The sequence below is a fragment of the Lynx canadensis genome, chromosome B1 (assembly GCF_007474595.2).
Source record: "Lynx canadensis isolate LIC74 chromosome B1, mLynCan4.pri.v2, whole genome shotgun sequence".
Taxonomy (NCBI): Eukaryota; Metazoa; Chordata; class Mammalia; order Carnivora; family Felidae; genus Lynx; species Lynx canadensis.
Window position 1 is genome coordinate 16,024,745 of NC_044306.2, and position 25,520 is coordinate 16,050,264.

General features: G+C 38.1%; 1 protein-coding gene and 1 pseudogene across 1 annotated transcript; one reads left to right on the forward strand and one right to left on the reverse strand.

Moving 5' to 3' along the window:
• Positions 1 to 805: 805 nt before the first annotated feature.
• On the reverse strand, positions 806 to 24,359 carry CCDC110 (coiled-coil domain containing 110). Its single transcript, XM_030314447.1, has 6 exons — positions 24,070 to 24,359; positions 23,639 to 23,883; positions 5,801 to 5,856; positions 5,469 to 5,534; positions 3,904 to 4,014; positions 806 to 3,161 (listed from the first exon to the last, which is right to left on the reverse strand). Exons 1-6 carry the CDS (start codon positions 24,357 to 24,359, stop codon positions 1,038 to 1,040), a joined length of 2,892 nt encoding a protein of 963 aa, XP_030170307.1. The 3' UTR covers positions 806 to 1,037.
• On the forward strand, positions 18,922 to 19,484 carry LOC115511795 (annotated as a pseudogene).
• Positions 24,360 to 25,520: the final 1,161 nt, after the last annotated feature.

A 25,520-nucleotide genomic window follows, 5' to 3' on the forward strand; every position in this document is an offset into this window, starting at 1 on the left:
TGGAGTTTATCCCAGGAATGCAAGATTGGTGTAGTGTTTCAAAATTAACTGATGTAATTGCCATATTTACAGCTTAAAGGGAGGAAAAAAATACACATGATCTCTTCAGTAAGTGCAGGAAAAGCATTTGACAAAATTCAAGAAGTGTATTTGTATCGTAATCAGCCTTGGAAGCTAAAGATAGTGTCTTCTGAAGCAAGGGCAGGTATGCTAATTTTCCTGTATAATAAAGGTAATGTTTCCATCAAGAGCAAAGGGCAGACATGCTTACGGCACTCATGAAAGATTTGGTTTCCTGAAACTCAGAGTTCTCTCCTCTACTGCTGTGTGACCCTTTTCATGTTGCCTATAGGGATTGGGGCTTGGAGAATCGACGCGAAAGTGCTGGTGTTCTGGCTACTGCTATTGCTGTAACAAACTGTCCTTTATCTCTGACACAGGACTTTCATGTCTTCCACTGGAACCCATGAAACTGTGTCAGACTAACATTAGCTTACAAGTTCAGTAAAATCTCAAGGCTGTTCACAGTTCTTCACAATATAAAAATATATACCTAATTCCAGTTTCTAATTAAAAATTACCCTAATCAATTACAAGGTAATTATAAACCTATATAAAAGTGAATTTATAGCAATTTTGTGGAAAAAAGGACTGGACAAAGGATTTTGAAACAATCATTTTAGAAATTTATTTACATATCTTGGATGGAAGCAATTGATACACTTGACTTGGATTTCCTGGGGAAAAAAAAGAATTTTTTAAGGTGGGAGTGCCAAGTATACTTCAGAAAACAAAATAAAAAATCTTGCTCCCTGCTTTGTGCATATACAATGTATAGAAATAATATAAGTAAAATAACAACATGACTTTTATCAAAAGAGCAAAATTCCTAAATTCCACTGTATAATAAATTGGATACACATCTTATAAGACTAAATTGTATTTATCTTAAAAGTTTCCTTCTTATTACTGAACTCTGGCTAGTGCCCAGTAGGTGAAAAAAATCTTATACACGTCTCTACTAATCCACCACAATATTACATACCTTTCAAATCAGGAGCCAAAGGCCTACTCCTAGGGCCAGAAATGTCTTCATAAATATCATACTTTTCAAAATGGAATTTCTCTCTTCTTGAAATATAACCCATTTTTGATAGGTCACTCTGTTGACTACAGATTTTTTCACTGAGATTTAAATATTCTCTTTGAAGATTCCGCATCTCAAATTCCAAGGTATCCCTTTCATTTTCTATACTTCTTACATAGTTTTCTAAAAGTATTTTGTCTTCTGCAAGTCTACTGATGCTATTCTCAAATTTTATATTTTCTTGACTATTTTTTTTTAGTTCTTCTTTTAGAATCTGATTATCTGTTTTAATTTCCATTACCATTTTTGATAACATTTCACATTCATTGCCCATTTCTGACAAACTATTCTTATAAATACTTGCTTCTGATTTTGCATTTTTAATTTCTATCAGAAAATTCTCCTCTGCAGTAGATTGGTATTTTTGAATATTCTCAATTTCTCTTTCCATCATTTGTCTAGCAGCAATAGATTCTTGTAATGTTTTTTCGAGATTAAGTTTTTCATTTTTAACTGTTTCTATTATTTGAAAAAGTGTCTCTTGTTCAGTTTTTGCCAATATTTCCTTCTCTTTTAGCTGCATTATCTCTAGTTGGTTTTCCTTCAGTTCATTTTCAAGCGAGCTTCTTTCCTTTAAAAGCTGGTATGTCTTTTTCTCTAGCATTTCCTTTTCTTCTTGTATCAATAGAATATTTGATTTCATTGATTCCATTTCTATACTCATACGATTATTTTCATTATTGACCATGGCCATATCATTTTGAGTTTTGTGTTCTTTGCTTTTTAGTTGATCTAATGTTTCTATCATTTGTTGCTTCTCCAAAGAAAGTTGATTGTTGTTTTCCTCTAGAGTTTTATTTTGTCCTATGAGAACATTATATTTACCAATTATTTTTTTCAATTCTTTAAGACATTCTTTACCATCTTCTTCTTTTTTAATTAACTTGGACTGAATAGTGTTCTTTTCTTCAACCAAATTCTTAAGTTGCTTTTCATATATTTCGATTTTCTGTATTAGAGATTGTGTGGTAAAGACAAGAGGTTTTATTTTGGTCTTAAGGGTTAGATTTTTATTCTCCAGTTCTGTTACCTTTTTTTGTATCTGCACAGACTCTTTTAGGTAATTCTGTAAGTACTGAATTTTTGCAACACACTGCTCAGTAACAGAATTGACTTTGGATGTTTTCTCATTTTCAAATATTATTGGCCCTTGTTTTATTACTAACGGTTGCATTTCTTTGTCTTTTATTTCATATTTTGTTGAGTCGGAGAATGGCAGTGTATGTCTTAGAGCTCTGGAATGGAATTTTAAACCTGTAATATTCTTGCCAGTGATAGGAATTTCTTTACTGTTTTTCTCATTTCTCTTTCCCCTGTGTATTTCACTCTTAGATAATTTTTTACATTTCCTGCAAAAATTCACATGGAATTTTGACACTGTTTCCCTGAGTGGGAGTGATTTGTTTACTAATGCCTCTAATTCAGAAATTCTCTTTGATTTCATATCTTCATTTAAGTTACTTTCTATATTTTCTTCCTTAATAAAATTATTTTTTTCTTTGTGAATTGAAGACAGTTCATATTTACCATTGCTTGGAACATTTCTTTCAGTTTTTAAAGTTTGAAGTTCATTTGTAAGTGCCAGTTCTCTATCATGTGACTTTTGTAGCTCTTCCTTCATTTGTTTGATAGAATGGCAGATATCATCTAAGTTTTCACAAAATCTGTGCTTGAGAAAAGGCTCAGTAATTTTGGATTTATCCAGAATTACTGTATCAGCTTGAGACATCACATTTTGAGGTACATTAGGTAGAAAATTATAAAGATTACTATAATTTTTCAACATGTCAGAATTTTCTGAAGGATTCATAATTATGTTTGAAGGTGAATTGTCTGTTGAAGTTCTCAGAGTTAATACGTCCTTGAAATTTATCTGGGATGTCATATCTATACCTTGAGAGAGACTATTAACACTATCACTGCTGAATTTTTCTTCCATTGAATGAATAGCGTTAGACTCCTCAAAAGGATGAATTTTCTCCATAGAAAGGATTTCTTCTTGATTCTCTATAGGCTAGTGACAATAAAAAGCACACTGTAAATGTATTATCATTTGCCACATGACCAGCAAATCAAGAAAATATTTTGTGGAGGATTTGCTTTTATAACCAAAATGAACATTTTATCCATTTCTACAGCAAAGAAACCTAACAAATATGATTAATTTTCTCTAGAAAAATCTAACAACAGTTATTTTGAGATCTGTAACTCTGGTCTTCACAATTTGCTTCGAAATTGCGCTTATTTCCTCAGAGGGTGACATACATGGGCCAACCCCTCAATTTCAGAAATAGAAATTTAGAATCCTTCAAGAGGCCATCATAGATCGATGGGGAAGACAGAAGCAATAGGTCAAATGCAGTAGGTAGTTTAAGGGAAATGAATATTTCCACTTCTGGGCTGTTGGTCAACCTTTGCATTTCCTATTTTGGATGATTCTAGGGCTGTGACTATTCTAGAAATGCGAGTTCTAATCAGCGTAGACAGAGTGACTCTTGTTCCAGCTTGTTTCTAGGGAATTCACCTCAGGTCTAGGTCAATCCTACTAAAAGTAGAACAATTCCTAAGTGGATAGAAACGCTAAAAAAACCTGCCTTGTATTTCAGTTTACTTGGGAATCTTTTAGGTATTCCTCGGCCCCACAAAGTCCATTTGCCCCACGAAGAAGGTAAGAATGTAAAGGGGAAGATAAACTGGTTGTAGTAACATTTTTGAAGTACCTAAATAGAGAAGTAGTTTTGAACAGAATAACATACCAAAGCTTTTTCAAGGCGTGTTCCGAATACTAGATTTTTTTCTGAGTTAAATTGTGGGTTTTCTACTTCAATAATACTTTTGTTCAAGATTTCACTGATTTCGGACTGTACCTTTAAAAGATAAATTGATCATGTTAGAATTTGATTTCAGATTTAGAAACTTATAATGTATAGCAATAACAGATATTATGATACCTTTAAATTTCCTGCACATAAAAATTCTTTTCATTCATATAATGTAATTTATTATAATCTGTTATTAAAGGAATTTTTAAGAAAATTATACCTTTATTATATGATAAACAGAAAAAATTTAGTAAAGCAATAAAATTTTATGAACAATATTCAAGTAATTTTGGATGCTTGAGTTTTACATTGTTGAATAAAGCAGAGACTTTTTGATCTGTGTCATCAGAATAGAATCCATTCTGTCACTCAGGAGGAGTTTATCTTCTCTTTCCATTTCCTTGCAGTTGCTTTTAGTACAAGAATATTAGGATGAAGTTTATATTAGGTCTTTAGTGAATATGTGTTGTGTTAAGCACCACCAGTATCCATACCCTATCCTCTGTAAATACTGTCCCTTATTTGTTCTGGATAAAGTCCCACGAGCCTTTGGTGATCCCACTTCCAGCTGCATGTGACCGAGAGCTAACCAGTCAGAACACTGCCTCCCTTTGAACAGGGATTGGCTCAGGCATTGCATATGACCCAATCTGGGGCAGCCAAGTCAGGCCAAGAACCTTAGGAAAAACTGTTAAGAGAGAAAAGCATCTTCTCTTCTCCAACTGGAATCTGGAAGGATAAAAGACTGGAACTTCTAGCAGCTCTTTTGCTACCACATGAAGTCTGAAAATCCATTACAGTGGAAAGCAGAACCAAAATAAGGAGAGTTGTTCCTTATGACATAAGTCCTTATCATATGGATTAAGCCATTCTCAGGTGAACCGTTCCCAGGCTCTTCAGTTATGTGTGCTAATCAAGTACACTTTTTCCCTAAGTCAGTTTGAGTTAGATTTCACATCACTTATAATGAGAGTTCCTATTTGTAGACTGTATATAGGTAGCACTTTAAACATATATGTTTTTAAAAAATCGGTGAGTACTATTTCTTTTTGACTATAGTTGACCCAAATTCAACTGTAACAGAAATAGTTCCCCTCAAACAAATTTTGAGCCTGGAATATTTGTAACCTTTTATTATATTCTTTTTTTTAAATTTTTTATTTAAAAAAAATTTTTTTTTAACGTTTATTTATTTTTGAGACAGAGAGAGACAGAGCATGAACGGGGGAGGGGCAGAGAGAGAGGGAGACACAGAATCGGAAGCAGGCTCCAGGCTCTGAGCCATCAGCCCAGAGCCTGACGCAGGGCTCGAACTCACGGACCGCGAGATCGTGACCTGAGCTGAAGTCGGACGCTTAACCGACTGAGCCACCCAGGCGCCCCACCTTTTATTATATTCTAACATAAACTAATCAGTTGGATAATGATCATTAGCTTACAAATGTGGAGTGGTATCTTAAGTTTGATTATTTCCCATATAGAGATTAAAAGAAACATACCATGCTAACATTCTGTAAAGTCTGTATTCGGAGAGCCTGAAATGATTCCAGTTGATGCTGAAGGGCCTATAACAAACATGGTATGAAATTGATCAGTTTTGAAACTGTTATTATTTCTTTTTATATGTATCCCCCAAAGTTGCCTATTTCCAGAAAGGATCACATGAGGGTCAGAGGACTCACATTCTTAGTCATTCTTGCCAATTCTCCAATCCATTTTCATGGAGATTTTTGTGGAAGACCCATGTGCATTTAGGAAATATTTATTCTGAAAAAGATCAGCCTTTACATAGGTATTTGGAGAAAATAAGATGAAATGAAAATGAACTTACTTTCAATGCTGATTGTGGTTGGATTTGATTTTCTGATTCCGATATGCAGCCATATTCTAAAAAGCAAAATTGAAAAACCATGTGATCTAATTCTTAAGTTTTTTTTAAACAATTGTGATGCAAAATAGCCTCCTCCTAACTTTCTTGGATAGTGAGACAGAGATAATGAGAAGTTTGATGTTCACCTTAGGAAGAACCCAATGTTAGTCACTTAATAAAGTCAAATAATTTTTGCTTGACTTAAAATGCCTTCTGGAGGTTATAAATAGTGGTTTTATTTTCTTTCTGTATTTATTTATTTATTTAATTTTTAAAAATTTACATCCAAATTAGTTAGCATATAGTGAAACAGTGATTTCAGGAGTAGATTCCTTAATTCTCCTTACCCATTTAGCCCATCCTCCCTCCCACAACCCCTCCAGTAACCCTCTGTTTGTTCTCCATATTTAGGAGTCTCTTATATTTGTCCCCTTCCCTGTTTTTATATTATTTTTGTTTCCCTTCCCTTATGTTCATCTGTTTTGTCTCTTAAAGTCTTCATATGAGTGAAGTCATATGATTTTTGTCTTTCTCTGACTAATTTCACTTAGCATAATACCCTCCAGTTCCATCCATGTAGTTGTAAATGGCAAGATTTCATTCTTTTTGATTGCCAAGTAATACTCCATTGTGTATGTATGTATGTGTATATGTATGTGTGTGTGTGTATATATATATATATATATATATATATATATGTATATACATACATACATACCACATCTTCTTTATCCATTATGTATGTATGTGTATATGTATGTGTGTGTGTGTGTATATATATATATATATATATATATATATATATACATACATACATACCACATCTTCTTTATCCATTCATCCATCAATGGACATTTGGGCTCTTTCCATACTTTGGCTATTGTTGATAGTGCTGCTATAAACATGGGGGTGCATGTGTCCCTTCGAAACAGCACGCCTGTATCCCGTGGATAAATGCCTAGTAGTGCAGTTGCTGGGTTGTAGGGTAGTTCTATTTTTAATTTTTTGAGGAACCTCCATACTGTTTTCCAGAGTGGCTGCACCAGCTTGCATTCCCATGGTTTTACTTTTATAATAGGCCATTAACATGTAATGCCAAACTTGGAACTCTCAAAAACAAATATTTTTGTTTCTGCAATGTAAACTGCATTAAAAAAAAACAAACCAAAAACAACTAATGATCCTGTTATGGGAGACCTTTCACAAAGTACTGTATAAGTCTCTGTCTGTGAAATGGCCATGTGATGTTTTTCCTCCTTACCATGGAAAACAAATTGTATTAACAAAGCATAATTTTTGTCATGCCTTTAAGCAAGGTACTATAAAGATCTATGTATACCTTCCTAGAAAATAGATTATAGATCTGTAACAGGAGAGACTATAAACTGCAGATTTCCTGACATACATCCTTCTTTATCCAAATAGGCTTTTAGCTTGCTTTGTAAATTTTTATTAAAGACTTTTAAAAATATTCAGTGTTCCAAATGAAGTGAGAGTTATGATAGTTATCCTATCCTCTAGGATGACAATTTCTGCCCTAAGAGAAGGTTTTAAATTTTTTTTTTTTCAGCGTTTATTTATTTTTGGGACAGAGAGAGACAGAGCATGAACGGGGGAGGGGCAGAGAGAGAGGGAGACACAGAATCGGAAACAGGCTCCAGGCTCTGAGCCATCAGCCCAGAGCCCGACGCGGGGCTCGAACTCACGGACCGCGAGATCGTGACCTGGCTGAAGTCGGACGCTTAACCGACTGTGCCACCCAGGTGCCCCGAGAGAGAGAAGGTTTTAAAAGAGGTCAGCACATCTCTCCTTCAAATGACAGTCTACCAGATGTCATAGGAGCTGGTTGCAAAGTATAGGCACCCCTCTTATCTGCCATCTGGCCCTCATCACTGAGAGAGCAACTCTGGTTCAGAGCCTGGAGCCATTTCGCCAATTAAAGACTCCCACCTTCATCAGAAGGCAGAGAAGGACAGCGAGTCCTCTGGATATCGCTGAACTTTGCATCTTACTAGGAATAAAATGGTAGTCTGAAATGTTTATCTCAGAGACATTAAAAAAAAAAACAACCAAACTCAGATGAGGTCAGACTAATGCAGCAAGGCACCCCCAATTTTTTCAGACTCAAGGACAACTTCTAATGACCTCAAATAGATAAAAATTCAAATCAAAAAGCATATATTACCTAGAATCCCATTGCCCAGAATTAACCGTTATGAATTTTAGGTACCCTCCCTTCAGTCAGCTGTCTATGCATATATGCAGGAAAAAAGAAATGATTTTAGAACAGTGGGATATTATACATTTTACTTTGATAAGTGGTATTACATTTATGTTTAAGAGAATAAAGAAAACTGCAAATAGTTGAAGTTATCACTAGTATTCAAATTTTTTTCACTACATGAAAGATTATTTCCTATGAGATCTCTCTGAGCTAATGGAAATATATCACAAGAAGGACTAAGAGATTGGAATTTTTATTTTTTTTTTTAAATTTTTTTTTTTTCAACGTTTATTTATTTTTGGGACAGAGAGAGACAGAGCATGAACAGGGGAGGGGCAGAGAGAGAGGGAGACACAGAATCGGAAACAGGCTCCAGGCTCTGAGCCATCAGCCCAGAGCCTGACGCGGGGCTCGAACTCAGGGACCGCGAGACCGTGACCTGGCTGAAGTCGGACGCTTAACCGACTGCGCCACCCAGGCGCCCCTGGAATTTTTATTTTTTAAATAACATTCATTTCCATTGTATTCGGTATTGAGTTACTCCCTGCCAAGAAAGGAAGTAAATGATGAGAAAATTAGCATACTTGCTCTCACATTTACTTCCTCCTTTTCATGATATTTGCTCATTATATTATTTTCACACTGTGATGTTTTATGATGTTTTACATTTTGCTATGTGACTATGATTTCCACAGAGCTAAACACAAAGATAGGACATTATTATTGTAAATATTTTCAGCCTTCAACTTTATTCTTGATGGATTTACTGTCCAAAATTCCATCTCCTTTCTGCATCAGTAGGGCCAGCCTCCTTTTTCCGCATAGATTTCCTTTGTTTCAGTTAGGAGGACTTGCAAATTCAAGGCAAAGTACAGGATTTCTTTTGCTAAAACCAAGTAAGAAATACTGGGTCAAAATAAATTTAGAGACTTACTGAAGGGATATAACAAATATAAGTTTTTAAAGAAAGAATGTGGGATTCATATAGTGGTTCTACATATATTTGCTTCCCTTCACCTCTTCCTTCTTTTTTGACCACAGTATGATTGCAGTTACCAGGTTGCTTCTTTTCATGTAGGTCAGTGTAACCTGAGCAGCTCTGCTCAGAATTTGTTTTCTTTGACATAATGTAGATGTTTTCTCTTGACATCCTTCCCAGAGTCCAATGGTCTATTCCTCTGAGATACAGTTTTAGGGCCAGTGTGTTTTCCTACCCATTTTCTGTAGCCTAAAAATTAGGTGTTGAGGTCTGGGGTAAGAGAGATCATTTGGAGCTGTGTGAAGCCTTTGCTGGAGGATGTGATCTCTGCTGTTTTGTTGTTATTATTCTCTGAGACTACTTAGAAATCTATAGGAGATATATCCTGTTACCCTAAGGAGATATTCTCTTGATTGGGATTATTTCCTTAATTCAGTACAGAGTCCTGGAACTAGGACTGCCACATAAGACCATACAGGTTGTTCACTACACAGGAGCTCCTGGCCAGAAGATGTATGTGGGCTGAAATGTGTCCCATGTTCCACTACAGTCAGCTAACCAGTACCCTATTTGGGTTTGCATATACCTTTCTCTAATCCACACAGAGGCACCCCATGAGCTAGTGGCAGCCCTACTCCTAACTTCTTTCATTAGAGCAAAGTAAGCCCCTGTTGATCAGTGTCCAGGTTTACTCATCTATCTTCCCAGCTGCTCCTCTGTACCCACCCAAACCCCAATCAGCAGAAAGGAAGACACAGGTATTTCCTCTTTTTGTATCCACATTTGGAGTGGGAGAGGCATTAATGAATATTTTCAGGATTTGACTTGTTTTATTCTAAAAGTCAGAAGCAGTGTTAGAAGGTAGTCTGTACTTTGCCTTGCCAGCATCTTCTGTTTTTATCTTTGGCCCCTATTTTCCAATTTCCTTCTTCAGGTGCTGCTGGTGAAGTTTGTGCTGGTTTTCTATTTTGTTGTTGTTACTGATCTTTTCATTTGGTGCTGGGGCAAGGAGGTCTGGGATCTTCCTTGGCTCTAAAATCTCTATGTGAAAGTCTAGAATAATTTTTATAAGTTAGTGATTTAGCTTTTTTGTTTCACATTTAGTGATTCATTCCTTCAACATCATTCATTCAAGTATTGAGTGTCCAATATGTGGTATTCTGTTGTAGGTAAATACTAAGGACACAGCAATGAATAAGACAACCAAGGCTCCTGTGGTCATGGTGCTTCCATTCTGGAGAATGAACAGGAAAAAAAAAAAAAAAAGAAAGAAAAAAAGAAACAAGATACTTACAAATAGGGATAAATAACACAAAGAGGATAGGCTAATGTGACAGGGAGGATGGGGACAGCAGTGGAGATAGTGCTTAGCAGAGACCTATCTCGTCACATGAGTTTTTAGCTGGGATTCCCATATGATAAGAAAAGGCCATCCATGTGAATATCTATAGGAAGAGATTCAGAACAGAGGACATGGCAAGATCCTGAAGCAGAATATGTTTATCTGTGTTTGCAGAACAGAAATAAAGTCAATATGGCCTCAGCTTAATGAGCAGATAGAAGCCCGGTATGATTAGAGGTGAGAGGGGGAGACAGGAATAGATTATGTAGGAACTTGTGGGCCAACCCGAGTGGTTTTGCTTTTATTTTAAGTGAAATGGGAAACTTTGAAAGGTTTCAATCAGAAGAATGATTTGATCTGAAAAGAAACATTTATAGGTCACTCTGCCACATGATAATGGGTTATAAGGTGGCAATTGCAGGGCTACTGCAGTAATCCAAGTGAGAGACAAAGGTATCTTAGACTAGAATGGCAGAGGGGAAGATGGAGAAAAATAGGTTGATTTAGAATAGATTCTGGGTATAAAACCAGCAGCATTGCTGGGGTATTAAATGTAGCCAGAAGAGAGGAAGAAAGGATGACTCCTGGGTTTTTGGTGAGAACAGATGGATGATGAATGATGGTGTTATTTACTAAAATGGAAAAGAATAGAGTAGGAAGATTTTTTAGGGAAAATTTTTTTACATGTTAAAATTAAGTTTTCTATTAGACATCAACGTGGACATCCACAGGCAGTGGGATATTCCTGTCTCTGATTCAGGGGAATTGTTATGAACACTATTGAAAAATACAGGTGTCACTACTGGCCTAGACAAGGGAAGTTTCTGTGCAGTGACAGGCACAAATGCCCAAATGAAGTGGCTAGAGAGAATGGAATGTAAAGGTTTGTGGGCATTGAATATAGGCAGCTGTTTTTGAATTTTACTGTGGAAAGAAATAGAGTGCCTAGTAGAATAGGGTGTATGCATGTTAGAAGTGATGTGAAGGTCAAGAAGAATTTTTTAACCATGGGAGATTTTAACATGCCTGCTTGCTGCTGGAATCATGTAGTAGAAAGGGAGAAGAGTAATTCTGAAGGATGAGGGAGGCTAATTGCAGAATCTGAGTACTTGAGAATTCCAGGAGAGCTTTGATAAAGAGGAAATGAGTTTTGAGCAGGGGTAATTCTTCCATTGAAACTGGGGACAGCAAGAACAGGAGCAGGAAGATGGCAGAGTAGGAGGACCCTAGGCTCACCTTGTCCCACAAACACAACTAAATAATTATCATATCATCCTAACGACCCCAAAAATCAACTTAAAGACTGACAGAAAAATCTCCTTAACTAAAGGGAGAGAAGAGGCCACACTGAAGATGACAGGAAGTGTGGAAATGTGGTTTAGGGGAGAAACAGATCATGGCTGCTATACAAGGGAAGGAGACATGGTTGCTAAAAAAGAAGGGAGAGGAACACACAGGGGAATTCATAAGGAGAATGTTTCCTCAAAGCCAATGGCTTAGAAAGTGAGAGGGGTTGAATTCCATGAGTTCTTGCAACCAGTGGGGTTTAAAGCCTGGAGTTTTAAAGATCAGTAGGCTTGGTTGGGATAGAGCCCAGAGAGCACTGTGCTGCATCTAGAGAACAGGCAGACAAACAACCAGGGGACAGTGTGGAAGTAGCAATCTGAAGAGCGTGTGGGGCACACAGTGGGCTTATCTGCTCTTCTCAGAGCACATCCCTGAGGGGCATCATTCACAGACACCTCTCCAGGAACAAAGGAGCTGGCCGGTGCCATTTCCATCCCCTCCTACCCTTCAGCATAAACACAGAATAACCTGCAAGAAGCAGTGCAGTGCAGACACTAGCTGCCTAACTTGCTTACACCAAGTACCACCCCCTCTGCACTTCAGTGGAACTTCCATTCTCAAACATGCTTGCCTCAGTTCCAGTGCGGCGGGTCCCTCCCCCAGAAGATTAGTGCAAAACCCTGTCCACACCATGTCTCAATACAGAGTTTTGCAGGGTCTCAGTTCTGGTGGAGGTGGTGACAGGTCTCATTTCACAAGCAGACCAGAGCACATCTGTGAGCTAAAACTCACCACATTCAGGCCAGGGACCAAACACTGCCCACAGCATGCAAGGAGAGCCTCTGCAGATGACTGGACTGAAGGATAGAGAAGCCAGAATGCAAAAGCAGAGTGTATGCATCACACCAGAGACATTCCCTGAAGTGCCAGGCCTTGGGCACTACATGGCCTCTTAAGGCCATTACTTTCAGAAGCAGGAGACATAACTGGTTTTTCTAACACAGAGAAGGCAAGAGCCTTAGATAAAATGCAAAGATGGAGGATTTGTCCCAAACGAAAGAACAAGATAAGGCCAAGGCCAGAGATCTAAGTGAAACCGATGTAAGTAACATGCCTGATTGAAAATTTAAAGCAATGATCATAAGGATACTCTCTGGGCTTGAGAGAAGAATAGAAGACCGCGAGATCCTTACCACAGAGACAAAAGAGTTAAAAAATAATCAAATGAAGAGTCCAATAAACAAGATTAGAAACACCTTTGATGCAATGAACAGTAGTCTGGAAGAAGTAGAGAACTGAATTAATGACTTAGAGTAATGGAAAGTAAGCTGAACAAAAGAGAGAAAAAAGAATTGTGCAAAATGAGAATAGACTTAGGGAATGCAGTGACTCCATCAAATGTAGTAACATTCATGTTATAGGAGTCCCAGAAGAAGAGCAAGCAAAGGGGGCAGAACATTTATTTGAAGAAATAATAGCTAAAAACTTCCCTAATTTGGGGAAGGAAATGATATCCAGATCCAGGAGGCACAGAGAACTCCCATCAAAATCAACAGAAAGCAGGCCAAGACATATTGTAATTAAATTTGCAAAATACAGTGATAAAAAAATCTTAAAAGCAGCAAGACAAAGAAGTCCTTAACTTACAAGGTAAAACCCAAAAGGCTAGAGGGAGATTTTTCAACAGAAACTTTGCAAATGAGAAAGGAGTGGCATGATATATTCAAAGAGATAAATGGGAAAAATCTGCAGCCAAGAATACTCTATCCAGCAAAGCTATCATCCAGAATAGAAGGAGAGATAAAGAGTTCCCCAGACAAACAAAAACCAAAGGAATTCATGACCCCTAAATCAGCCCTGCAAGAAATATTAAAGGGGACTCTTCCAGTGGAAAGGAGAGACCAAAAGTGACAGTATAAAGGTAGAAAACACAAAAGTGGTAAAAATGAATATTTCTGTAAAAATCAGTCAAGGAACTCACACCAAAGGATATAAAATATAATAATGTATCACTAAAATGTGGGGAGAAGAGGGAAAAAGAATGGGTTCCAACTTGAATGACCATCAACTTAATTTAGACTGCTATTTACAGAAAAGGTTATATACAAGCCTAATGGTAAGTATATATCAACAAGCACTAATAAACATGCAAAGAATAAAGAGAAAGAAATGTAAATATGTCACTAAAATCAACAAACCATGAAAAAAAGACAAGAAAGGATTAAGAAAATCTCCAGAAACAACCACAAAACAAGTAAAATGGCAATATAAATCAATAATTACTTGGACTGTAAATGGACTAAAGGCTCTAGTCAAAAGATGCAGGGTGTCAGAATGGATAGAAATACAAGACTTACTTATATACTGCCTGCAAGAGACTCATTTTAGATCTAAAAACACCTGCAGATTGAAAGTGAGGGGATGGAGAAACGTTTATCATATTATCATGGACGTCAAAAGAAAGCTGGAGTAGCAATACTGATACTTTATACAAAGTAGACTCTAAAACAAATACTGTAATAAGATACAAAGAAGGGCATTATATAATAATGAAGTGGACAATCCAACAGGAGGATACAATCATTGTAAATATTTATGCACCCAATATGAAAGCACCCAAATATATAAAACAATAACAACAAAACAACAACAAAAGCAATAAGGCATATAAAGGAACTAATTAACTAATTGATAATAATAGTAGGGTACTTTACATCCTCCTTATATCAATGGACAGATTATCTAAACAGAAAATCAACAAGGAACACTGGACCAGATGGCCTTAACAGATATATTCAGAATATTCCATCCTAAAACAGCAGAATACACATTTTTTTCAAGTGCACATGAACATTCTCTGGAATAGATCACAAACAAGTCTTAACAAATACAAAAAGATTGAAATGATACCATGCACCTTTTCTGACCACAACACTATGAAACTAGAAGTCAACCACAAGAAAAAATTTGTGAAGAGACCACAAACACATGGAGGTTAAACAACATGCTACTAAACAATGAATGAGTCAACCAGGAAATCAAAGCAGAAATTAAAAAAAAAATACATGGAAACATATGAAAATGAAAACACAATGGCCCCAAACCTTTGGGATGCAGCAAAAGCAGTGCTAAGTGGGAAGTTTATAGCAATACAGACTTACCTCAAGAAGTAAGAAAAATCTCAAATAAATAACCTAATCTTACTCCTAAAGGAGCTAGAAAAAGGATAACAAACAAAGCCTAAAGCCATCTAAAGGAAGGAAATAATAAAGATTAGAGCAGAAATAAATGATATAGAAACTAAAAAGAAAAAAAAATCAACAAAACCAGAAGATGGCTCTTTGAAAAAATCAATAGAATCGATAAACCTCTAGCAAGACTTATCAAAAAGAAAAGAGAAAGGACCCAAATAAATAAAATCACAAATAAAAGAGGGGAAATAACAACCAACACCACAGAAATACAAACAATTACAAGAGAATATTATGAAAAACTATATGCCAATAAATTGGACAACCTAGAAAAAAATGGATAAATTCCTAAGAGACATAAAGTACCAAAATTGAAATGGGAAGAAATAGAAAACTTGAACTGATAACCAGCAAAGAAATGGAATCAGTAATCAAAAAACTCTCAGCAGACAAAACTCCAGGACCAGATGGCTTCACAGGTGAATTCTGCCAAACATTTAAAAAAGAGTTAATACCTATTCTCAAATATTCCAAAAAATAGAAAAGGAAGGAAAACTTCCAAATTCATTCTATGAGGCCAGCATTATCCTGATATGATGCTATGAGGCCAGCATTATCCTGATAGCAAAACAAGATAAAGACCACATGAAAAAGAGAACTACAGGCCAATACCCCTGATGAACATATATGCAAAAATTCTCCACAAAATACTAGCAAACCAAATCCAACAATACATTAAAAACGTCATTCATCACGATCATGTGGAATTTCTTGCTGGGTTGCAAGGGTGGTATACTATTCACAATCAATGTGAAATATCACATTAATAAAAGGATAAGAACCATACGATTATTTCAATAGATGCAGACAAAGTACAACAGCCAATCATGGTAAAAACTCTTAACAAAGTAGGTTTAGAGGGAACACACCTCAACAGAATAAAGTCCATGTATAAAAACCCACAGCAAATATCATCCAAAATGGGGGAAAAGTGAAAGCTTTTCCTCTATGGTCAGGAACAAGACAAGGAGGTCCACTCTCACCACTTTTATTCAATATAGTAATGGAAATCCAGCCACAGCAATCAGAAAACAAAATGCATCCAGATGGGTAAGGAAGAAGTGAAACTTTCAGTATCTGCAGATGACATGATACTATATATAGAAAACCTGAACGAATCCACCAAAAAACTGCTAGAACTGATCAATGAATTCAGTGGAGTTGTAGGATATAAAATCAATGCACAGAAATCTGTTGCATTTATATGCAGCAATAATGATGCAGCAGAAAGAGAAATTAAGGAATTAATCTCATTTACAATTGCACCAAAAATAATAAGATACCTAGGAATAAACTTAACTAAAGAAGTGAGAGACCTGTACTCTGAAAACTACAAAACATTAATGAAAGACATTATAGATGACACAAAGAAATGGAAAGACATCCATGCTCATGGATTGGAAGAACAAATATTGTTAAAATGTCTATATTACCCAAATCAATCTACACAGTTACTGCAACCCCTATTAAACTACCAAAAGCATTTTTCACAGAACTAGAATAAACAATCTTAAAATTTGTGTGGAAGCACAAAGGATCCTGAATAGCTAAAGCAACCTTGTTAGAGAAAAGCAAAGCTGGAGGCATCACAATTCCTGACTTTAAGCTATACTACAAAACTGTAGTAATGAAAACAGTATGGTATTGACACAAAAATAGACACATATATCAATAGAACAGAATAGCAAATCCAGAAACAAACCCACAATTATATGGTCAATTAATGTTCAACAGAGCAGGAAAGAATAGCCAATGGGAAAAAGATAGTCTCTTCAACAAATGGTGTTGGGAAAAGTGGACAGCAACATGCAAAAGAATGAAACTGGACCACTTGCTTACACCATACACAAAAATAAAATGGATTAATGATCTACATGTGAGACCTGAAACCATAAAAATCCTAGAAGAGAACACAGGCAATAACTTCTTTGACATCAGCCATAGCAACTTCTTTCTAGATATGTCTCCTGAGGCAAGAGAAACAAAATAAAAAATAAGCTGTTGGACTACATCAAAATTAAAAGGTTCTGCACAACAAAGGAAACCATTAACAAAACTAAAAGGCAGCCTACAGAATGGGAGAAGGTATTTACAAATCTCAGATATTTATATATCTGATAAAGAGCTAGTATCCAAAATATATAAAGAACTTATAAAATTCAACACCCAGAAATTAAGTAATCCAATTAAAAATGGTCAATTAACACGAATAGACATTTTCTCAAAGACATCCAGGTGGCCAATAAAAACATGAAAAGATGCTCAACATCACTTTTCATCAGGGAAACGCAAATCAAAGCTACAGTGAGATATCACCTCAGAGCTGTCAGGCTAAAATCAACAACACAAGAAACAACAGGTGTTGGTGAGGATATGGAGAAAGGGAAACAATCTTGCACTGTTGGTGGGAATGCAAACTGGTGCAGCCACCCCGGAAAACAGTATGGAGTTTCCTCAAAAGGTTAGCATCTACCCAAGATCCAGCAATCGCACTACTAGGTATTTACCTAGAATACAGAAATACTAATTCTAAGGGGTACATACACCCTGATGTTTATAGCAGTATTATCTACGATAGCCAAATTATGGAAACAGCCCAGGTGTCCATTGATTGATGAATGGATAAAGAAAAGTGGTGTATACATATACAATAGAATATTAGCCATAAAAAAGAATGAAATATTACCATTTGCAAGGACATGGATGGAGCTAGAAACTATGCTAAGTGAAATAAGTCCAAGAAAGACCAATACCATATGATGTCACTCATATGTGGAATTTACAAAACAAAACAAAGGCGCAAAGAGGAAAAAACAAAGACAGAGAGGCAAATCCAGAAAGAGACTCTTAACTATAGAGAACAAACTGATGGTTACCAAAAGGGAGAGGGGAGGAGGATGGGTTAAATAGGTGATAGAGATTACGTTTGTGGCAACTCTGTGTGATGAGCACTGGGTGATGTATGGAAGTGTTGAATAATTATATTGTACAGCTGAAACTAATACTACACTGTATGTTAAATGAGTTTAAATAAAAACTTGAAAAGAAAAAGAAATGAGGGACAGCAGATAATATGGGTACAGAGAAGCAGGTAGGTTAGCAAAATTTAAGTTTGAGCAGGAAAGAAGGGAGTTTGGGTCTGATTGCTTCCTTTCATGTAGTGTGAGATTATGTTAATGAGTTGAGAGGTAGTGGTGAGAGGTTTTGGAGATTAAGGAAACAAGAGTGAAATAGTTATCTTGGAGAAGGTTTGAAAAAGCATTTTCTGGGGAAGTAGTTTTCTAAATAGCACTGAGATCCATGTTATGACTAAGAAGTGAGTGGTTTTCCCCTGCAATGTTCAGATGATTCAGTGAAGATAGAGAATAGGCAGAGAGTTGGATTTATCAAATTTTATTTATTTAATTTTTTAACGTTTATTTATTTTCAGGAGAGAGAGAGTGCGAGCAGGGCAGGGGTAGAGAGAGAGAGAGAGGGAGAGACATAGAATCCGAAGCAGGCTCCAGGCTCTGAGCTGTCAGCACAGAGCCTGACATGGGGCTCAAACTCACGGACTGCGAGATCATGACCTGAGCTGAAGTTGGATGCTTAACCAACTGGGCTACCCAGGGGCCCCTATCAATTTTTAAAGGCTATTAAAATAAGTTTTTGTTTTTTAAATGAGTTTCAGAGACTTTGGTTACTATTTATTTCCAAAGGAAAACTAATCTTAGAATTCAGCAATACTTAACCACATAGAGTTATGTGATTCTAGAATTGGAAGGGAAATTACCAAAGAAGAACTGTAGAGGAAACACAATGACAGGTCATCATTTATTAAGTCCTTGCTAAACATGAAATATTGAGCGGTATGTAGACTGAGTGGAAGATATGGTCCCAGCCCTGAAGAAGCTTATACTCTATTGGGAATGCAAGAAATAGTAATCATATTATATTGAATTAAATTCTCTAGCTGTCCCATATTTAGTGTCAGAAGTGAAAAACAAGAAAACCCTGTGGGCTGGTGCGTAGCTTTCCTTTCTGATCTGCCATCTGCGGTGGAACCAAGATGCAAATTTTTGTGAAAACCCTTACAGGAAAGACCATCAGTGTTGAGGTCGAACCCTCGGATACAATAGAAAGTATGAAAGCCAAGATTCAGGATAAGGAAGAAATTCCTCCTGATGAGCAGAGTTTGATCTTTGCTGGCAAGCAACTGGAAGATGGACGTACTTTGCCTGACTACAACATTCAAAAGGAGTCCACTTCATCTCGTTGAGACTTTGTGGTGGTGCTAAGAAAAGGAAGGAGCCGTCTTTCACCACTCTCAAGCAGAGTAAGCATAAGAGAAAGAAGGTTAAACTGGCTGTCCTGAAATACTATAAGGTGGATGAGAATGGCAAAATCAGTCGCCTTCGTTGGAGTGCCCTTCCAATGAATGTGGTGCTGGGGTTTTTATAGCCAGCCACTTTGACAGACATTATGGCAAATGTTGTCTGACCTACTGCTTCAACAAACCCAAAGACAAGTAATTGTATATGGGTTAATAAAAGACATGAACTAAAAAAAAAAAAAAAAAAAAAGAAAAAAGAAAAGATAGTTATCAGTGAGATGGCTTTTGAGGCGATTAGAGAAATGGGGAATTTATTCTGAAACCTACAGAGGATTATGTCGTATTCAATATACGGGCACCCCTCGATTTATTGTGCTTCACAAACGTTTGTGGCAACTCTGTGTCGAGCAAGTCTATTGGTGCCATTTTCCAACAGCATCACTTACTTTGTGTCTCTGTGTCAGTTGGGTAATTCTCACTGTATTTCAAAAATCTTTGCTATTAGTATATTTGTTATGGTGATCTGTAATCTGTGACTATAACTTGCTTTAGCATTTTTTAGCCATATATATATATATTTAGTGTCGGAAGTGAAAAACAAGAAAACCCCTTTTATATATATATATATATATATATATATATAATATATATATACACACACACACACCCTTTATATATAAAGTCCAACTTCGGTATTCATATATATAAACTATAACTTGTTTAGCATTTTTAGCCATATATATGTGTGTGTGTGTGTGTGTGTGTGTATGTATTTATATATATATGTATGTATGTGTGTGTGTATGTGTATATACATATATATATGTATATACACACACACGAACAGTAGAGAGGCGCAGAAGGAGAGAGAGAGAATCCTAAGCAGGCTCCATGCTCAGTGCAGAAGCCCAACACAGGGCTTGATTCCACAACCCTAGGATCATGACCTGAGCCAAAATCAAGAGTCTGACATGCCTACCAACTGAGCTACCCAGGTGCCCCAATAAAATATTTTTAAATTAGGGTATGTACATTGTTTTTTTACACATAATGCTCATGTACACTTAAAAGACTACAGTAATATGAACATAACTTTTATAAGCACTGGGAAACCAAAAAATTCATTTGACTCACTTTATTTTTTTTATTTTATTTTTTTCATTTGACTTACTTTATTGTGATATTCTCTTTATTGCAATGGTCTGGAACCAAACCCACAATATCTCTGAGATATGCCTGTATTAAATGCATACTTGCAGTTAACAGACCAAGGAGAACAAATGAGTTTTTACAATGCAGCATAGTAATGCTGTAATATAGGATGTTAGATACTCTGTAGTCAAAGCTTTGTAATTCTCAGGTTCAAATATGAGGTTTTGCTATGACAATTCAAATTCATTCCCAGAAGCAACTGTTTTACAAAGCCTTAATGAGGTGTGACACTGTCTGCATGAGGCACTGTCACGGGAGCTACAGAGTCAGGTTGTCTGTGCTTGAATCCTGGCTTTGCGACACACTTGCTATGAGGGATAACCCTAGTTAGCATCTAGTTGGTAGGTAAAGTCCTTTGCAGAATGCATGGCACATACTAAATGCTCAAGAAGTATTCAATCACTCATACAGAGACGAGGTTAGTAACAACATGATGATGATTTGATAGACTTAAAACTTCCAATTGCAATGGAGGGGAGAAATGGCCACTCCAGATTCTCTAATGTTTCCCATTTTGTGCAGAATAACCCCCAGATCCTTATGCAGAAATACAGTGCCCTCCTCCCCAGTTTCCTTTCTGATCCCTCTCTGCCCTTCCCCCTTATTCATTCTGCTCCCACCAACACCAGCTGTTCCTCAGACATGCAAGGCATCTTCCTACCTCAAGGTCTGCACAGTTGCTATTCTCTCTGCCTTGACTGCTCTTTCCTTAGAAAACTGCATTGGTTACTTTTTACCTCCTTCAGGTCTTTGCTCAGATGTGACCTGCCCAGTGAGGTCTCCTACCACCCTATTTAAAATGCACACTTCTCACTCACCTCTGACAGTCCGATACTCCCCTGTTCCCTCTGTGCCTTACTTTTCTCCATGGGATTTACTCCCATCTTACACACAGTCTCCTTTGTTCCTCCCATCAGAAAGTAAGCTTCATGTGAGCAGGGATTTTGCATATTTTGTTCACTATTGGATCCTCAGCACCTAGGACAGCACTTGCTTAAAAATATTTGTTAGATGGATGAATGGATGAGTGAATGAAGACTTAGGTAGAACAGGGGTGCTAAAAACAACACACTGGATATCTTGAAGTTTAAAGTATATCCTTCACATTATCCATTCCAATAAATCAAAGGTTACACAGGCTAACCACTTATTCTGTTAAAATTAAAGAGACCTGGGGCGCCTGGGTGGCGCAGTCGGTTAAGCGTCCGACTTCAGCCAGGTCACGATCTCGCGGTCCGTGAGTTCGAGCCCCGCATCAGGCTCTGGGCTGATGGCTCAGAGCCTGGAGCCTGTTTCCGATTCTGTGTCTCCCTCTCTCTCTGCCCCTCCCCCGTTCATGCTCTGTCTCTCTCTGTCCCAAAAATAAAATAAACGTTGAAAAAAAAATTAAAAAAAAAAATTAAAGAGACCTAAGAAATACTACACAGCTTCTTGTAACTCAGCATTATGCAAACAGGTCAACATTCTGTTGGTTAGTACTCAGGGAATGGATCACACGGTGACAATAAGGTGTAGATAGAACAGAAAAAGGGAGGGAACAAAGTCATACCTCCTAATTTTGCCATCCAAGGCAGCCCTTGACTTAGAATCTATGTTGCTGAAAACCTGCCCTTGCTAGACCCTGCACTTAGAGCCCCTATGCTTTCACAAGATAAACTATATCTCTTAAATAAGTGTATGTACTATTTTGCCTGTAACTTCATTTTTTAAAAAAATTTTTTTTTCAACGTTTATTTATTTTTGGGACAGAGAGAGACAGAGCATGAACGGGCGAGGGGCAGAGAGAGAGGGAGACACAGAATCGGAAACAGGCTCCAGGCTCTGAGCCATCAGCCCAGAGCCTGACGCGGGGCTCGAACTCCTGGACCGCGAGATCGTGACCTGGCTGAAGTCGGACGCTTAACCGACTGCGCCACCCAGGCGCCCCTGTAACTTCATTTTCTATTATGCTGGGATCTTTCCCCAGAGTCCTAAATCTCACTCATGTTAGATAACACACGAGCTTGCCAAATTAGATTACCTCAGTTTCTTCTCACCTTAAATGCTCTTTGTGAGGTAAATATTGAGCTGACGCAACCTCTAAACTCTCTGTGAAGACTCTTTCTCCCTGTTCATGTTTCCTGATTGCACAAGGATGCCTGAATATCCTCATGGATGCTGGGGGACAGAAGAGTGGACAGCTGGCAGGTCATTGCACTGTCCTGCTGGCCTCCATTGAGATGTTTACACGGGTGGTCCCTGGGCATCCAGCTGTCTTTGGTCTGGTGACATGTGGCTGCTCTAGCTTTTCTTTCAGGGACCTTGCTTGACAAGGTGTTTGGGATGGTCCTGGATTTATGAAGATGCAGAAATCCTGTCCTGACCTCATGTCACTTCTGTGTCCGGATCACCCCTATGTCACAGGTGGGTTTTAGGCAACCGGGGGTCCTAACTTGGCCCATCATTCTAGATACCGCCTTCTACTCAGAGTGCTCTGCTCTTCCCTGGCATGTCACACTGACCACCAGCCTCCTGCAAGAGGTGTGTAGGCTCCTTGGGCTTCTCTCAAGGAAGTGGGAGTCCAACTTCGGTATTCTCAGTATGATACCCCTAGTTGGGTATTTACATCTTATTCATGGTTTATGTGGAGCTTGAATTATAGTTCTTTGGTTATTTCAAATATCTTCCCTATACAATATCCTGTGGTCCACACATATTTACTGTAAAAAGTAGTTCCTTTTGTTAAAATATATATCTGTTTAGCATCTGTCCAAAATATCATTCTTATTTGATATTTGGAGAAGCAGTATAGTATAATATGATGGTTAAGGCCTGGACTCTGGCACCATTCTGCTGAATACTTACTGGTTTTCTCATTTGCTGCCATGTGACCTTGGGGAGTTATTTAATCTCTGTGCCTCAGTTTCCTCACTTGTAAAATGTGGATAATGGTAGTACTTCATGGGGTTGTTGTGATGATTAAATGACTATACTTAAGTGCTTGGAACACCATCTGGCACAAAGTAGGTGTGCTGTGTTACCTAGTACTTTAATAATAGTTACTGGAAGTCCCTATGTCCTGGGAGTGCACCTCTTGGGCCAGTGGGTTTAGACAAGGGTACCCTTTGCCTGTAGTAAGAGGCAGAAACATTACTGCCGGTGGATGTTCTCTAATAATGTTCCCCAATGACTCCTTGGCCTTGGAGATTTCACCTGTTTCACTGCCACCACTTTCCTTTACCCGGTCAGAGGAATTTAGGATCTTGGACGCTGAGAGGAGAACGCACTCAACTTCATCCTCTTCCTCCGGATGCTTCTCTGTAACAGAACCATAATAGGTGGCTTTTAGTTTCTTGGGGAGAAGGGAGGCCAACCTTACGATTCCGGACGCGGACGCCCTTAGAGGCCACGGGAGGGCGCGCCGGGGCCACGCAGCGCGGCGGGACCTGGTGGCGCAGCTGCTGGAAGCAAAGGCTGGGCGTGGGGATGGAGGCGGTGCTTTAGTCCCGGGGGGTGGGGGGGGAGAGCAGCGGTGTGCTGCTAGTCAGGAAGTCGGCACTCCGGGACCAGCCTTGGGGGTGAACGGGTCCGGGCACCCTCCACTACTCGTCCACTTCCCATGGCCCCTCCTCTAGGACTCTTACCCGGACTCATTTCTGCTGCTCAAGTTCTCCCAACTGCCTTCCCCTATGCATTCCGCCCCAGTAGCTTCGCGCAGGGGCAGCCCGTTGCCTGGTAACCCGGCTGCGGGGCATGCACGTGGGTGGGGGTGCGGGGCGGAAGTGCGAGCTGGGGTCCGGAGTCTGGGAGCTGTGATGCTCATCCCGCCACCAACGCGCCGGGGACAGTCGGGGTTTGCTGTGCCCTCAGGCCTGGGGCCAGTCTCACTGGGGCATTTTTCTCCCGGCTTCTCCGCTGACCAGAACTTGATCATAGTCTGACCGAAGACTGCACCTTTTGGACCAAAGCTGTGTGGACAAAGGGGAATGCTTGGAGACAGGCAAACACCTAGGAACTTTCTGTTTTTCGTATCCTGGTTTCATTGTTTATTTTGCTTCATGCCTCGTTTTTTCGACCCCTCCGCCAGAGTAGTTTCAATGTTTGGGGGTTTGATCGATCCAAAACCAATATTGTGAAAGGACTTTTGTTTGCTATGGTTAAAAGAACACCCTGATTTCCAGTAATAATCTTAAAATAACAATGAGATGTATGAAAATGTACACATTAAAGCTGATGCAGAGGCACTGATCTCCATATGACAAAGCAGGCTAATTTCCTGTGCACCTGGGCAAACCATTTGCAAAAGATGGATATTGTGTTGGAAACTGGAGCTCGTTCAACCAAGGACTGGTTGGTGTGGCTGCAGTCAATACTTTATGCAGAAGAGAAAATGGCGCTCTTTAAGTAAAAGCTTTAAATGAATATATATTATTTATTTTGCAATAGCAACCATTCCAGACAGAATATAAAGTAATGGAAAATTCAAATTTTAAGTCACAATAAGGAATTTATTTTTATTTTTATTTTTTTTTTAATTTTTTTTTCTTCAACGTTTTTATTTATTTTTGGGACAGACAGAGACGGAGCATGAACGGGGGAGGGGCAGAGAGAGAGGGAGACACAGAATCGGAAACAGGCTCCAGGCTCCGAGCCATCAGCCCAGAGCCTGACGCGGGGCTCCAACTCACGGACCGTGAGATCGGGACCTGGCTGAAGTCGGACGCTTAACCGACTGTGCCACCCAGGCGCCCCCACAATAAGGAATTTAAAGTTATGATATAATAATTTATTGTATAATAATTATATGTTTTGCTTTCATGGAAATGAAACTCATGATAGTCTCAATGTTTGCTTGATATACTTTCTTGTTAACAATAGGATGATCTCTAGAAAATTTGAGTATTGTGGCATTGTAGACAATTTCAATAAATTGTGTTTTTGAGAACTTATGCTCTCCATTGATGATGGCTAGTGACAAAATTAACTTTTTCTGGAGAGCTACAAATGTTTTCAGCAGTGTGTCTGTTAAATTACTACTCTAAATAATTTACAGTATTTTGAAGTGAGTATGCAGATAAAAGCTACTACAATTTAT

Coding starts and splice junctions, on each gene's coding strand:
- CCDC110 (XM_030314447.1), bottom strand. CDS start 24,359: ATGATCAAGTTCTGGTCAGCGGAGAAGCCGGGAGAAAAATGCCCCAGT. Junction 4,015..5,468: donor CTTTACAGAATGTTAGCATG/GTATGTTTCTTT, acceptor TATCTTTTAAAG/GTACAGTCCGAAATCAGTGA. Junction 3,162..3,903: donor CACGCCTTGAAAAAGCTTTG/GTATGTTATTCT, acceptor TATTGTCACTAG/CCTATAGAGAATCAAGAAGA.